The following is a 12,681-nucleotide window of genomic DNA, read 5'->3' as shown; positions in this document are numbered from 1 at the left end:
GGGAGAGATTATCTTTGACCTCCCAACTAGTCAATGGCAGAGCCAGAGATTTCAGTTCTGGTTTCCTGATTCTCAGGCTGCTCTTTTGATTATATTATACTTCCTCCAGTTTGTGTACTAAGGAAAAATATTCTGAAGTCCTTTAAAGAAAAAAATATCTTTGCATATATTTTGAAAATAAAAAGTTATTATTTTTTAAAAAAGAATTACCTTTGCCATTTTAATTTTCTCTTCTATGAACAATGCCTTTTTGGGTGTATAGCATCTGACTTCATTCACAGTTTCCATGTCACACCTAGAATTTTCCTTTGGTAGAAAGTTCCCTATAAAATCCAGCTTGACTGATGGATATATGCTGAGACAAAATCTTCTTGAATCCTCATTTCTAAAACCTACAAAAGCTCATTTACTCATTTTTGCTGAGTTCAGACCCAGACTCAGCACTAAGTAGCTGTATGAACCTGGGCAAGTCACTTTTTGCCCCAGCTCCTCATCTGTAAAATGAGCCAGAGAAGGAAATGGCAAACTCCAGTATTTCTGCATAAAATGACCCAAAAGGGTCACAAAGAGTTGGACACAACTAAAAAAATAACTAAATATCACCATTGGACATACTAAATAATTTTATAAGTTTATCATGATCTGATTATTAAATTGAGGAAGGGAGGGAAGAAGTTTGAAGTTTTCAGTGCGCTACATATTTTAATGGACCAAATATACAAATAGATCCAGAATGCCCAAACGGTATCAGAAGTATATAGAAACCAATAGAATTATGAGATTGGCAACTGGTAAAGGATAAATATTTAATGTGATTCAGGTAGAAGCTAGGCAGCTCCAGTGAATATTAAAGCAAAATTGAAAACACTAATGAGTTGCATAATGTATTCTGCTCATAAGCTCTCAACACAAATGACCTGAAATTCACCAAACACCATGTGTACACATCCCGGGGGAAAATGATGTCTATTCTTTTTCCTTGTGCTTTTTGGTTATGATCTCTTACAATGGAAGCTAAATATCCAAACCAGTCTCTTGCTTCTTTGAAACAAACAAGTTTTTTTTTTTAGATTCAAGCCACATAGGTCTAGGTATAGGCATGAGGGATATCCAGATGCCCCCAGTTGTGCAAGAGAAGCTGGCTAGTTTTGGGGTCAGGCTCCGTCTCCCAAACAATGGATTTGATTCAGTATCTGAAACTGGCATTTGTTTCCCATCATATAAAGAATTCTTCTTCATCATTTCCATGGGATATTTGTGGGAAGTGAAATGCAGAGGTTATCTGCCCTATACCATTGTCTCTTTGGCCAGCAAATGGCAAGGGGTGGATTGTCTCTTCAGAGGGCTTATTTCTTGAGCCGGTTATAGCTAACAAAGAGTTTGGCATCCATGATGCAGTCAGGCTGCTTTGCAAATCCCTTGGAAATGTTCTCAAAGAAGATTGTTTCTGTTCTGAATTTATTACTGGGAACCCTGTATCAACATTAGTCTCTGTATCAGGCTTCTGAAGACTATTTCCTAGGAGGAGTGTTTTGATTCTGGATGCTGATTCAAGATGTGGAGAGGGTCTAACCCTTTGAGAAGGTGCTGATGAGCTGCTAGAATGGGATGAATAAGTACTTATCCAGGAGGTCCTACTGGAGCTTTCATATGGCAAAGTGTCCCCTCTCAGGTCAGGAGGCCCTGGGGGATTGTGCTCTGACCTCCCAGTTTGGCTTCTTCTACTTCTTAATTCTGTTATCCTTTTGGCAGAAGTTGGGGTTTGGATGGAGTCTTGGCAAGGGGTGTCCAACCCTGTATGGCTGAGTTTAGAGGGAAGTTCACCCTTGTTTTTGTCTGGTGCTGGGTTTGTTTGGACCTATTAAGAAAGAAAAGCAAAAATATCATTGAGAGAAAATTTTAAAATTATTATTGACAGAAAGAGGATGTGGTAACAGTAGCCTAGAACTTCATTTTTAAGAGTGTGATTAGGATCTGCTCTGGGAGATGCTCAGGCTCTATTTCAATTCAACAATCAGCTTTTTTTTAAATGTATTTATTTTTAACACACATTGCTTTTTGAATCATGTTGGGAGAGAAGATTGAACCAGATAGCCTCCTATCACACATGAGGAAAACAAGTCCTAGAGAATTTAAGTGATTGACCCAGTGTCACATGGGTAATAAGTATTTCAAACCCAGGTCCTCTGATTCCATGGCCAATGCTTAAATACCAGTGACTTCTAAGTTTCTTTCCAGTCCCATGTAAATAAAAAAGAAAGCACCACAAATTTACAATCTTATTCTGTCTCTGCTCCCTTTGAATAAGTCCTTCTTCCCTACCTCCCCTTACCCCATTACTATAGATGAAATGCCTTCTTTACCTCTTTAAACACTAGATCCGGTGCCTCATCCTACATGAGGCCTTCCACCTTTTTTCCTGGTGATAGTGCTCTCTCCCTCTTGAAACTATTTTGTCTTTGTTGTTGTCCTATAGGTATTTTCCAACTGTGTCTGACTCTTTGTAATCCCATCTGGATTTATGCAAGGGTGTTTTTTCAATTGATACTTTTTTGCTTTTAAAATTAGGTTGCCTCCACCATGATTTTCTTCTATGCATACTTGGTTTGGCTCATCTGCCGTTCCTAGTGTTTATATACAGAACTTACCAATTTATCTTATATATGTTTATTAAAGTTTTCTTGCTAACAATCATATAAAAGAGAGTAGATGGTAAGCAAAGAGTTTGACAAGCCAGGAGCACTCACCATCCAGGGAGGTTTGATCATGAAGGAAGGCGATTCTTAAACAATTGGAAAAAAACCCACCCTTGCATAAACCTGGACCTACCACTCTCTAGAAGTTAACCTGCTATAACTAAACAGCATACAGATGCCTCATCCAATCTTCCAATTCTTTTGAAAGTTGTAAGTCACTGATACAAACTCAGTCACTGATACAAAGAAAAATGATTGGATATGATAGAGAGTCTTCTTTTTAAAGGAGGAAAACTATTAAGAGCTCAACAATATACATTGATGAATCTATCCAGTTTAGTTTAACAAGTATTTATTAAGCACTTTCTCCACAGGCAGCAGCTGAGTTGAATAACCAGTGCTGAGTTCAGAACTACTTCACTAATCACTCTGATCTCTCTTAACTGACCAACTTGCCAAGTTTCTAATTTTGGATCAGTGATCTAGTCCTGGTCTGCCCTATCCATGTACTGATTAAGTCAGTTTGCCTTTATTTTGATTTATTGAGGAGATAATCACACATATATCCTTAATGCAGGTGCCATGTGCAGGTGTTTAGATCATATTTCTGTATTTTCTCATTCTTTCCAGCACTTAGCCCAGTGCCTGATGCATTTGTTCTGCCATTCCAGTTGAGTCTGACTCATGGTGATCACATTTGAGGTTTTCTTGGCAAAGAAACTGGAGTGGTTTACCATTTCCTCTTCCAGTTCATTTTATAGATGGGGAAACTGAGGCCAGCACGGTTAAGTGACATGGTTACATTATTTGAGTCACACAGCTGGTAAGTAGCTGAGGCTGGATTTAAACTTAGATTTAAGGATTTAGTTTTAAACTGTAATAAGCGCTTAACAAATGTTTGCTGCCTGATGGATCCCATACTTGCCTCTTCTGCATCTGCCACTGCTTGAATAAAACTACAACACCAATATATAAATGGATGGTGAAATATATTTGTTCAAATGGTCAATACTCCCCTTCTCTGCCAAAAAAAAAATCCCCAGCCCTGGCTTCTATAAAAATTGAGTTTTTATATCAGCCTATGAAATGTTATTTCTCAATAAATATCTATCCATTTTCTTTCAAAAAAATCTAATTTTAGTGATTACTTTAGTTTCTTTCCAAACTCAGTTCAATGTTCATCTCATATGAAACATTTCCTGATCCTCCCAACCCAAGACCCTTCACCCTAAAATTACCTTGTCTTTATTTTGTATATATTTTAAATGTGTGTGTGTGTGTGTGTGTGTGTGTGTGTTTATAAAGACTTTCCCCCATCCCATCCACAAAATATAAGCTCCATCAGAGCTGAGGCTATATATCTAGTCCCTAGTACATTACTAACATATGGCAGATGCCTGAGAAATATTGATTTATTGATAATGGAGCAGCCTATATTCAAAGCACTAGGATGCCTCATATGTAAGTGAAAGGTCCATATAAAATAAGAACCAAGGATAAAAACAACCAGTTATACATTATTTTGAGGTTGATTATCTGTTATATGAATTATCTATATTTCTTGGCTTGCCTTTTCTCACAAGGAAGTCACTTTTCAAACATCTCAGTATCCAGAAACAAAAAGAACTAATGAAACACTCCAGTAAAGGTTCTACTGGAATATAATGGAAGAAAAGGCTAAAAAAAAAAACTACAATATCATTATTTCTGATAGGATTTACTGTGTGCCCATTAGCCTCATTCCTCTATTTGATTCCTTTTTCCTCTTCCCCCACTACCCAGGCTCATTCCAGACAGTTTAGGATATGCTGTCTACTCTGCAGAATTTTAGGCTCTTTCCCCCTTTATCAAAGTTATTCTGCATGCCTACAGTTTGGCCCAACTTTCCAAATAAAACATCAAAACTGTGACCTAAAAGTAAAATAAGGAATTGTGCTTTGGTGAGCCATCTAAAATATATCTCCTACTACATTATGGATTAAGCAAACAATCATTTATCAAGTGCTTGCATTGTGTTTCTCCCATGCTAGGCACTAGGGCACAAAGACAGGGACAAAACACTTTCTGCCCTCAAGGAAGTTATATTCTAACAAGGATAACCACACGTACATAATATAAGTAAGCACTTTTATCACTCCCCTGCTCACAAAAGCCTCTGGCTCCCTTTTATAGCTGGAATAAAATATTTACTTCTCAACCTGGCATTGCCAGCCTTCCATTTCTTTACACTGTTGCCTTTATGTTCTTTATCATGTAAACCCACTGGTCTACTCACTTCCCCCAAATGACTTTCTATGTCCACACACCCTGCATTTCCAAAAGCATCCCATACCTAGCATGCCATCTCTCGCTGCCAACTCGTAGAGTCTTCAACTATCTTCAAGACTCAACTACCTCTTACAGGAAGTCTTTCCTGATTCCTCCAGATGTTAATATTCTCTTTCTCTTAAATCAATATTCAACTAATTACTTAATGAAGTCCAGTGGCTTCCTATTGTTTCTAGGAACAAATACAAAATGTTCTGTTTGGCATTCAAAGCCTTTTATAATCTAGCCCCCTCCTACCTTTACATATTACTCCCTAACACACAGTCTTTGATCCAGTGACTCTGGCCTCCTGGCTGTTCCATAAAAGAGACATTCCATTTCTTGGTTCTGGACATTCTCTCTAGTTATCTACTATAACTGGATTGTTCCCTTTCTTTCACTCTGTTTATTGACTTCCCTGGCTTCCTTTTAAGTTCCAATTAAAATTCTGTCTTCTACAGGAAACTTCCCCAATCCCAGTGCTTTCTCTCTATCAATCATATCCTATTTATCCAGTATATAGCTTGCTTTGTGTCCTTTATTTGCATGTTGTCTCTTCCTTTATCTCTGTTTATCCTTAGCACTTAGCACAGTGCCCAACACATAGGTGTAAATTTATTATTATTATTATTATTAAATTATTTAATTTAATTGAGTTGAATTAGATAATCTATTTATTTGTGTACATGAGAGATAGTGTAGTGTGGTGGATAATGCTCTGGATTTGGAACCAGAAATCCCACCTCAGATACTAACTGGTTTTGTACAGTGCCCAACACATAGGTGTAAATTTATTATTATTATTATAATTATTAAATTATTTAATTTAATTGAGTTGAATTAGATAATCTATTTATTTGTGTACATGAGAGATAGTGTAGTGTGGTGGATAATGCTCTGGATTTGGAACCAGAAATCCCACCTCGGATACTGACTGGTTTTGTGACCTTAAACAATTCCTTTTACTTCTCTGGGCCTCAGTTACCTCATCTGTAAAATGAAGCATAGTGGCCTAAGCCCCTTTCCAGCTCCAAATCCACAGACAACACTGTATATCCCAATAGAACATGAACCCTTTGATAAGAGAGCCTGCTTTGTTTTTTCTCTTTATTTCCCTCACATCTAATACAATATTTTTCGCCCCACAGATGCTCAATAAATAGTGATTAAACTAAATTCCTATGGACATCATATACATCTTTATATGTACACATATACAGTTTTATTGTAGTCATGATTAACAATACTAGTTAGTAAAAACTCACTTCCAGTAGTCAGGTTTTCTCTAATATTTCAAGGTGGATATGAGATTTCTCCATTCAAACATCATAGAATTTTGTATCCCTTTTCTTGTGTGCTTATTTGTTTAGTTTTGATATATCTATTTCTGTTAGAGTGATGTCCCCTCAAAACTAGTTCCTTGAGAACAGGGAACATCTCTTATTTTGTATTTCCTCCAGTGTGTAGTGTCATCTTCTTGACATAATAGCTACTTAAGATGTTGGGTAGACAAAGGAATGAATAAACAAATAAATGTTACTCAGAAAGACCTTCTTTTCTAAAAAAAAATTTGTTGAAGTTCATTTAATCAGCTGATTTAATTTGTAATAAAGCAAGAGAGTTACTCAGATTCAGAACTTAACTAACTAGTTCATCTCCCATATCTTCAGCATTGGCATTCCTAAATATGTCATTGTCTTAATTTCCTCAAACTGATTCAGAACTATATATCATGTTGGTTAATGCACTTAGCTGAAAAAAAAATGGATATACATATACATGTGAATCAGCAACATAGTGGAAAGAATATTGTAGACAGGGAGGATATATGCTGTCTAAAAAGAACAGTATATATATCAAATCCAAGTATTTGGATTTCTAACCCAGCTCTGGCAAGTCCTACCTACAGGACTGACTTTATCTATCTAAGTCTCATCTTCTGATCTGAAAACAAAAATATTAGACTAGATAGCCTCCGAAGTGCCTTCCCACTATACATCTATCATCTCATGACTCCATGGGACTTGATATCCTTATCTGTAAAATAAAGATGGTTGGACTAGATGAAATCAAAGGTCATTTTCATCTATAAATATATGATCCTAAGAACTGAATTTAAAGTCCTGGATTTTCATACTAAATTCAATTTCTCTAAACCTTAATGTCTTCACCTGAAAATCTAATGGTCTATGATTTCATATGTGGAGTTTAAAAAGTTCAAGAGACAGTTTCTGAATGAATTAGTCATTTTATTAATAAGGCTAACAGGTTTATTAATAAAAAAGATAATCAAAAATCCTTTGGACTCACAGTTTATAAACCCTTGAAAGAGTAGGTATTCCTGAGGATGGCAATCAATTCTGATTAGTTAACAGTCAAGGAGAGAATGAATATTATAATGAGAGGTTGAGCTATATTTAAGTGAGGGTCTTGGTATAAGTGGCTTGAATCACTAAATCTTAGTCAAAGAGACATCAATTTCTGTATGACCTGTCTGAGAAAAGAGAGAATCAACATTTTCCCAGATCTGTCTAAATAACTCAATGAATAGGAATCCTCCCATAAGCCCAAACTTAGAATTTCTGTTGTCTGATTAGACCTTAGCCTGGGTAAATCTTTGAAAAAGATTTCTCTCATTAGTTGATTTCTGGATGAGCAAATAAAAAAGAAGAAAACCTTAGTTCTGGTCCAATAATTAATTATTAATACAAGAGAGAAAGAATTATTTCTTTTACATGTAATCATGTGTTTATGTCTGGGGAGAGAAGGAACCTAAGAACATACCTGTAGGAGAATTTTGTTTCCATCATAGTCCTGAGTTTGCCATCTGGTGCTGCTGATGGGAATGCAGGGATTTGGCAGAAGTGGTACTAACTGGCCAATTTCTTGAACCTTGAATTGTAACACTGAAGATTCTCTGGGTTCCACAGACATCCCTAAGGGAAGTTGTTTCAAGGAGAGCTGGATTGAAAAGTTTTTCTTTGAATACAAAACAAAGTAGGAGCAGTTGCTTTTCTGTGTGGTGGCTTCCTTCTGTAAAATCATTTCATAAAGTCTGACTGCATCTTCATAGTTATCAAAGCTGCAATATAAGGTGACCTGAAGGATCTCGCTGCCATAATGCATCTGTCTCACCCCCCACACAGGCATGTGAGGATCCAAACTGTAGAAATCTTGCTTGGTAAGTGTATATGGGCACAACCTTCCACTTGCATTCTGTGTGGGATGAGACTGCCAAGGTGGCTGCCGAAAGAAGTCATAGATGTGAAAGAACCTCTCTTCCCTACAGTCTGCAGGTAGGAAGAGCAAAACAGAAATCCCTGGGAATGCAGACCGCTTGGATTGGTATTTTTCATAGTATCTCACTGGAGTCACTCTCTCTGAAACCAGAAAAAGATGGAGTTCTGGGCAAACCCACCCCAAGAGGCGGTCAAGGGTTTGCTGCAAATGCAAGGCATGTCCAGAGCTGGCCAGGAGATGGACAGTCATGACCAATGGATTCTGTCTCTCCTCCATCCTCAGGCTACCTCTACGAGAGAAAAGGGAAGCAATTGCTGTTAAACCTGATGTCAAAACACCTACCCCTAATCTTTTGAAATAAGTATTATTCAACTTAAGTGTGAAATAGCTCACTGTATTAAGCTTAATGAAGCAACACACAAGATCTTCAGCTGGACCTGACTGGATGTAATTTTGAGGACAAATACCAACTTGGAAGCCATTGATTAACCGAAAAGGAAATATCAAATAAGTCTAATTGAGAACAATCATAAGAAATACCAACAGATAAGAATCAATTTTCATTTAGGAACATCAATTTTTTTTTACTGTGAATACATTCCTACTGTATACATCCTATTTACAGTCATTTACAGGGACCCACACAATGATTGAGAGCTTTAAATTTTCCCCAAAGTTTTATGCTTTTGATTTTGGAAACTTTATGCTTCTGTACCTGAAAAATAGTTTTTTTGGGCAAAGGATCTTAATTATATACTGAAAAATTACTCACCTCAATTCAGAGTACACTCAGCATAGGAAGAAGCCTGAGGAAACATGCCCCCTTTCATTCTTTTGACTCCTTGGAAAAGAAAAGATAGGATTTTCAGCTGGCAACATGAGAGCTGACCTGAATTTTCTATTTGATGCTGTTAGTATAAAGGGAAAAAATCCCAAGAAACTTTCAGTTGAAAAACTATGTGTAACAAAAGCTTTCCCTTATTCATTGACTCCCACAAGGACAAGTCTGAATAAGAGACCTTTTAATTCTGGATTCCCCAATGGAGCTTGTTCAAACAACAGTTTTGTTTGCTTTGTTTTTTTTAAATCATTGACTTCATGTGCCTATGTATGTAAATCAAATGTTTATAAATTGGATTCTTCTTTAAATGCACTCTGGAACAATTATAGGAGTAAAATAGAAGGATCTGAAACCCAGTAAGGGATATATTACTGGAAGTAGCCTTTTAGGGAATTCTTTTGTAAAGTTCTATGGTAGTAAATAATAATAATAATAATAATAATTGACAACAAAGAAGATGCCCACTGATTGGAAAAGACTAGACTAATTGCGCTATGGAAATGTAAAGAAATATTATCTCACTATCAAAAATGATGAATATGAAGAATTCAGTGAAGCATGGAAGATTTCTATGAACTGATACAAAATTAAATAAGCAGAACCAAGAATACAATAGGCATAATGATTATTAAAAAATATAAGCTTGAAGAAACCAACAAAAAATATAGTGTCATTTAAAAACAAACACCCAAACCATGGAAATTACTTCTTTCAAGTTTCATTACTTTTTAGTGCCTACATATCACAAGGCATTTCAGTTGATAATAACTTTTAAGATTTAAGATTTATAGCATAGACTTTCTTAGCCCTCCAAATCTCGACCTCTGTGTCTCCGACTCTCTGTGTCCCTGTCTCTGACTCAATCTGTTCCCATTTTTCCCCATAACTGTACTCATTTTTACAGCACAAACAAAACAGCTTTTCATACAGGATATGCTGGTTAATGTTTAACAATCAGATGGAAAGTGGGATATTTGCATATACTCTTACATTTAATCTGCATTATTTACACTTTCTTAAGTGCAGACAATCAAAACAACAAATTAAGTCCTGTTTTGTAGGACAGTTGAGCTCCAACACACCCCTGCTCTCCTAATAAGAGCTGTTACTCTGTTACTGTTACTTGTTTGTTATACTCTGTTAGTAGCAGCAAATCTAGTGGGAAGGCAGCATTCAACTTGAGAACAAATACAGAAATACAGAGTAGACTATTTAATTTGTTGTTATTTAATGGTTTCAGTCATATCTGACCCTTCTTGAATCCATTTTGGGGTTTTCTTGGCAAAGATACTGGGATAATTTGCCATTTTGTTATCAAAAGACCTGGTGGAACTCAGCAGGGTTGGGCAGTAAGTCTCGGTTGAGTTGCTATGGCCCACTACACTTCCCCAGTTGCAAACGTCCAGGAGCAGAGTTACAACCAACTTTTAGAGTGAGAGAAGAATTCTTTATTCAGTGATTTTCATGAGAAGTGGGCATGCCCACAGATGAGACACACCGAATACAGAAGCAAGAGCAAGTTTTATATAAAAGTTGGTTCTTTATCCCTCTCTTCAAGTTTCAGATTGATCCAATTTACAATCAGAGTTACAATCCTACTTAGGGCCCTGTCACTGACCCTAGCTAGTTTGGACCAGTTTAGACCTTGGATCCTTTATTAGGAACTTTGTTGTTCAGTTTCACAAGATGACTGGTTGGACTATATCTGCGGAAACCTAACTTTTCATACTCCTCACAATTTCCTTCTCCAGCTCATTTTACAGATGAGGAAACTGAGGCAAACAGGCTTAAGTGGCTTGCCTGGGGTCACATAGCTAGTAAGTGTCTGAGGTCAGGTTTGAACTCAGATTTCCCTGACTCCAGGCCCAACATGCTATATACACTGTGCCACCTAGCTGCCCCCCATTTTTCATATAAGGCAATAATAAGGCTTTGGATATTTTTAACCTGTTCATCAATTCTGACATATACACACATATATTTCCTAAAAGAAAGATAGAATAGAAAACTTCTCTTTTCTCCTACTTCACACCTTCTGGACTGTTTTCTGTAAGACTCTTCCTTTCATTTGTATCAAACATTGAAAAGCTCTCCAGATTTCTGTCAGAAGTCAGTTCCTAGATAAAAGCCAGTTGGCAGACATCACCTAGTCAAAGTGAAGGAGCTGTTGACAGGTAGTGTTCAAAACTCTCAGAAATCAACCGATAAGGAGGATTGTCAGGAAGTCTTGAGAAGCCTCCTGGATCAGTCTATACTACTATTGTTGCTTTCTTGAATGCACATTCAATTTCTAGGCCCCAAATTCCTTGTCATCTACAAAATAAATAGATCTCCCCTAAAAGGACTCCCTTCCTTCTAAACCCTGTTTGTGTGGCACTTTAACCTGTGCCCAAATATTTGTTAAGGCATTTCTTGCTTAGGCAGACACATTTGATTTATTGTCAGAAATAGCTGAGTAGTATCTTCTCTTATCTTACAGTCACAATCAAAGCTTGTGGTTTTATAGTGTGTACCAGTTCTTTTCTCTGAAACCCTATTTGAATCTCACTCATTAAGCAGATTATGGTCAATGAATACTCAAGTACTTCTTTAAATAGGTTTCAGAAATCTGAGGACATCACCCTAGAATCCTGCAAGAAGAGACCTTTTACACAAGACAACAACAGCAATCTTGTCCGTGAGCTGTTTATAGTTCTGACTACTATTTTATAGAGAAACCGAGGAACACAGGAATCTATGGATACTGCTCATACTTACCCTCTGAAATTACTGCCCATTTACATTGTATACATCTTGTATGTCCTTTTTTTGCATATTGTCTCCCCCATTAAAATATGAATTACATGTATCATATGTATACATATATATAATTGTTGACTTATTGAAGGCACAGAATTATATACTTTCAGAGCTTTCAGGAGCTTCTGCAACAATCATCCCATCACCTTCATTTTGTAGATAAAGAAACTGAACCCTAGGAGATTCTGTAATAGCTCCTAGAGCACATATTGGTGGCAGGGCCTAGAATGCAATTTCTTGATTTCCTAGTCCACTGGCCTTTCCTCTTTGTTACCTTATTTATAAAATCCCATCTAAGTGAGAAGATGTACCTCTTTCCCTTCTTTGCAGAGATGGGGGACTATGTGGAATTGCTTATACTATCAAGTACAAGGAATATAGTATATAGTTTTTACTGAACTTTTTTTCTCTTTCTTAATCTTTGTTAAAAGGGATGGTTTCTTAGAGAGGGAGGAGAGAATGATATTGGAAACGACCATAAGCAAAACAAAAACCATAAACAAAACAAAAACAAAGAAGTTAATAATAGCTAGCATTTATATAGTACTTTAAAGTTTTGCAAAGCAAATATGATCTCATTTTATCCTTACCCCAACCCTGACAGACATTATCTCTGTTTTACAAAATAGTTTTACAAAACTGAGGCAGACAGTAGTCAAGTAACTTTCCTTAGGGTGGCAGAGCCAGTAAGTATCAGAAGCTGTATTAGAATTCAAATCTTGCTGACTCCAGGTCCATCTCCCCAAGCTGACTAGAAAAAAAAAAAAGAACAATATCTAAATCCTTGTTTCCAACTAC

The 12,681-nt window shown here is 36.7% G+C and overlaps 1 protein-coding gene across 1 annotated transcript; it reads right to left on the bottom strand.

Moving 5' to 3' along the window:
- Positions 1-206: 206 nt before the first annotated feature.
- On the bottom strand, positions 207-9,416 carry FAM124B (family with sequence similarity 124 member B). The gene is made up of 3 exons (XM_003766151.3): positions 9,016-9,416; positions 7,788-8,532; positions 207-1,858 (listed from the first exon to the last, which is right to left on the bottom strand). The coding sequence occupies exons 2-3, from the start codon at positions 8,517-8,519 to the stop codon at positions 1,217-1,219; spliced, it is 1,374 nt and encodes a 457-aa protein (XP_003766199.1). The 5' UTR covers positions 8,520-8,532; positions 9,016-9,416; the 3' UTR covers positions 207-1,216.
- Between the last annotated feature and the right edge of the window lie 3,265 nt (positions 9,417-12,681).

The sequence above is a fragment of the Sarcophilus harrisii genome, chromosome 3 (assembly GCF_902635505.1).
Source record: "Sarcophilus harrisii chromosome 3, mSarHar1.11, whole genome shotgun sequence".
Lineage (NCBI taxonomy): Eukaryota > Metazoa > Chordata > Mammalia > Dasyuromorphia > Dasyuridae > Sarcophilus > Sarcophilus harrisii.
Note: the sequence above shows the minus strand (reverse complement) of the source record. Positions and strands in the feature narration are given on the sequence as shown.

Excerpts from the sequence above, each read along its gene's own strand:
- FAM124B (XM_003766151.3), bottom strand. The coding sequence starts at position 8,519 with ATGGAGGAGAGACAGAATCCATTGGTCATGACTGTCCATCTCCTGGCC. Across the intron at positions 1,859-7,787 it reads GAAACAAAATTCTCCTACAG|GTCCAAACAAACCCAGCACC; the intron begins GTATGTTCTTAG and ends CTTTCTTAATAG.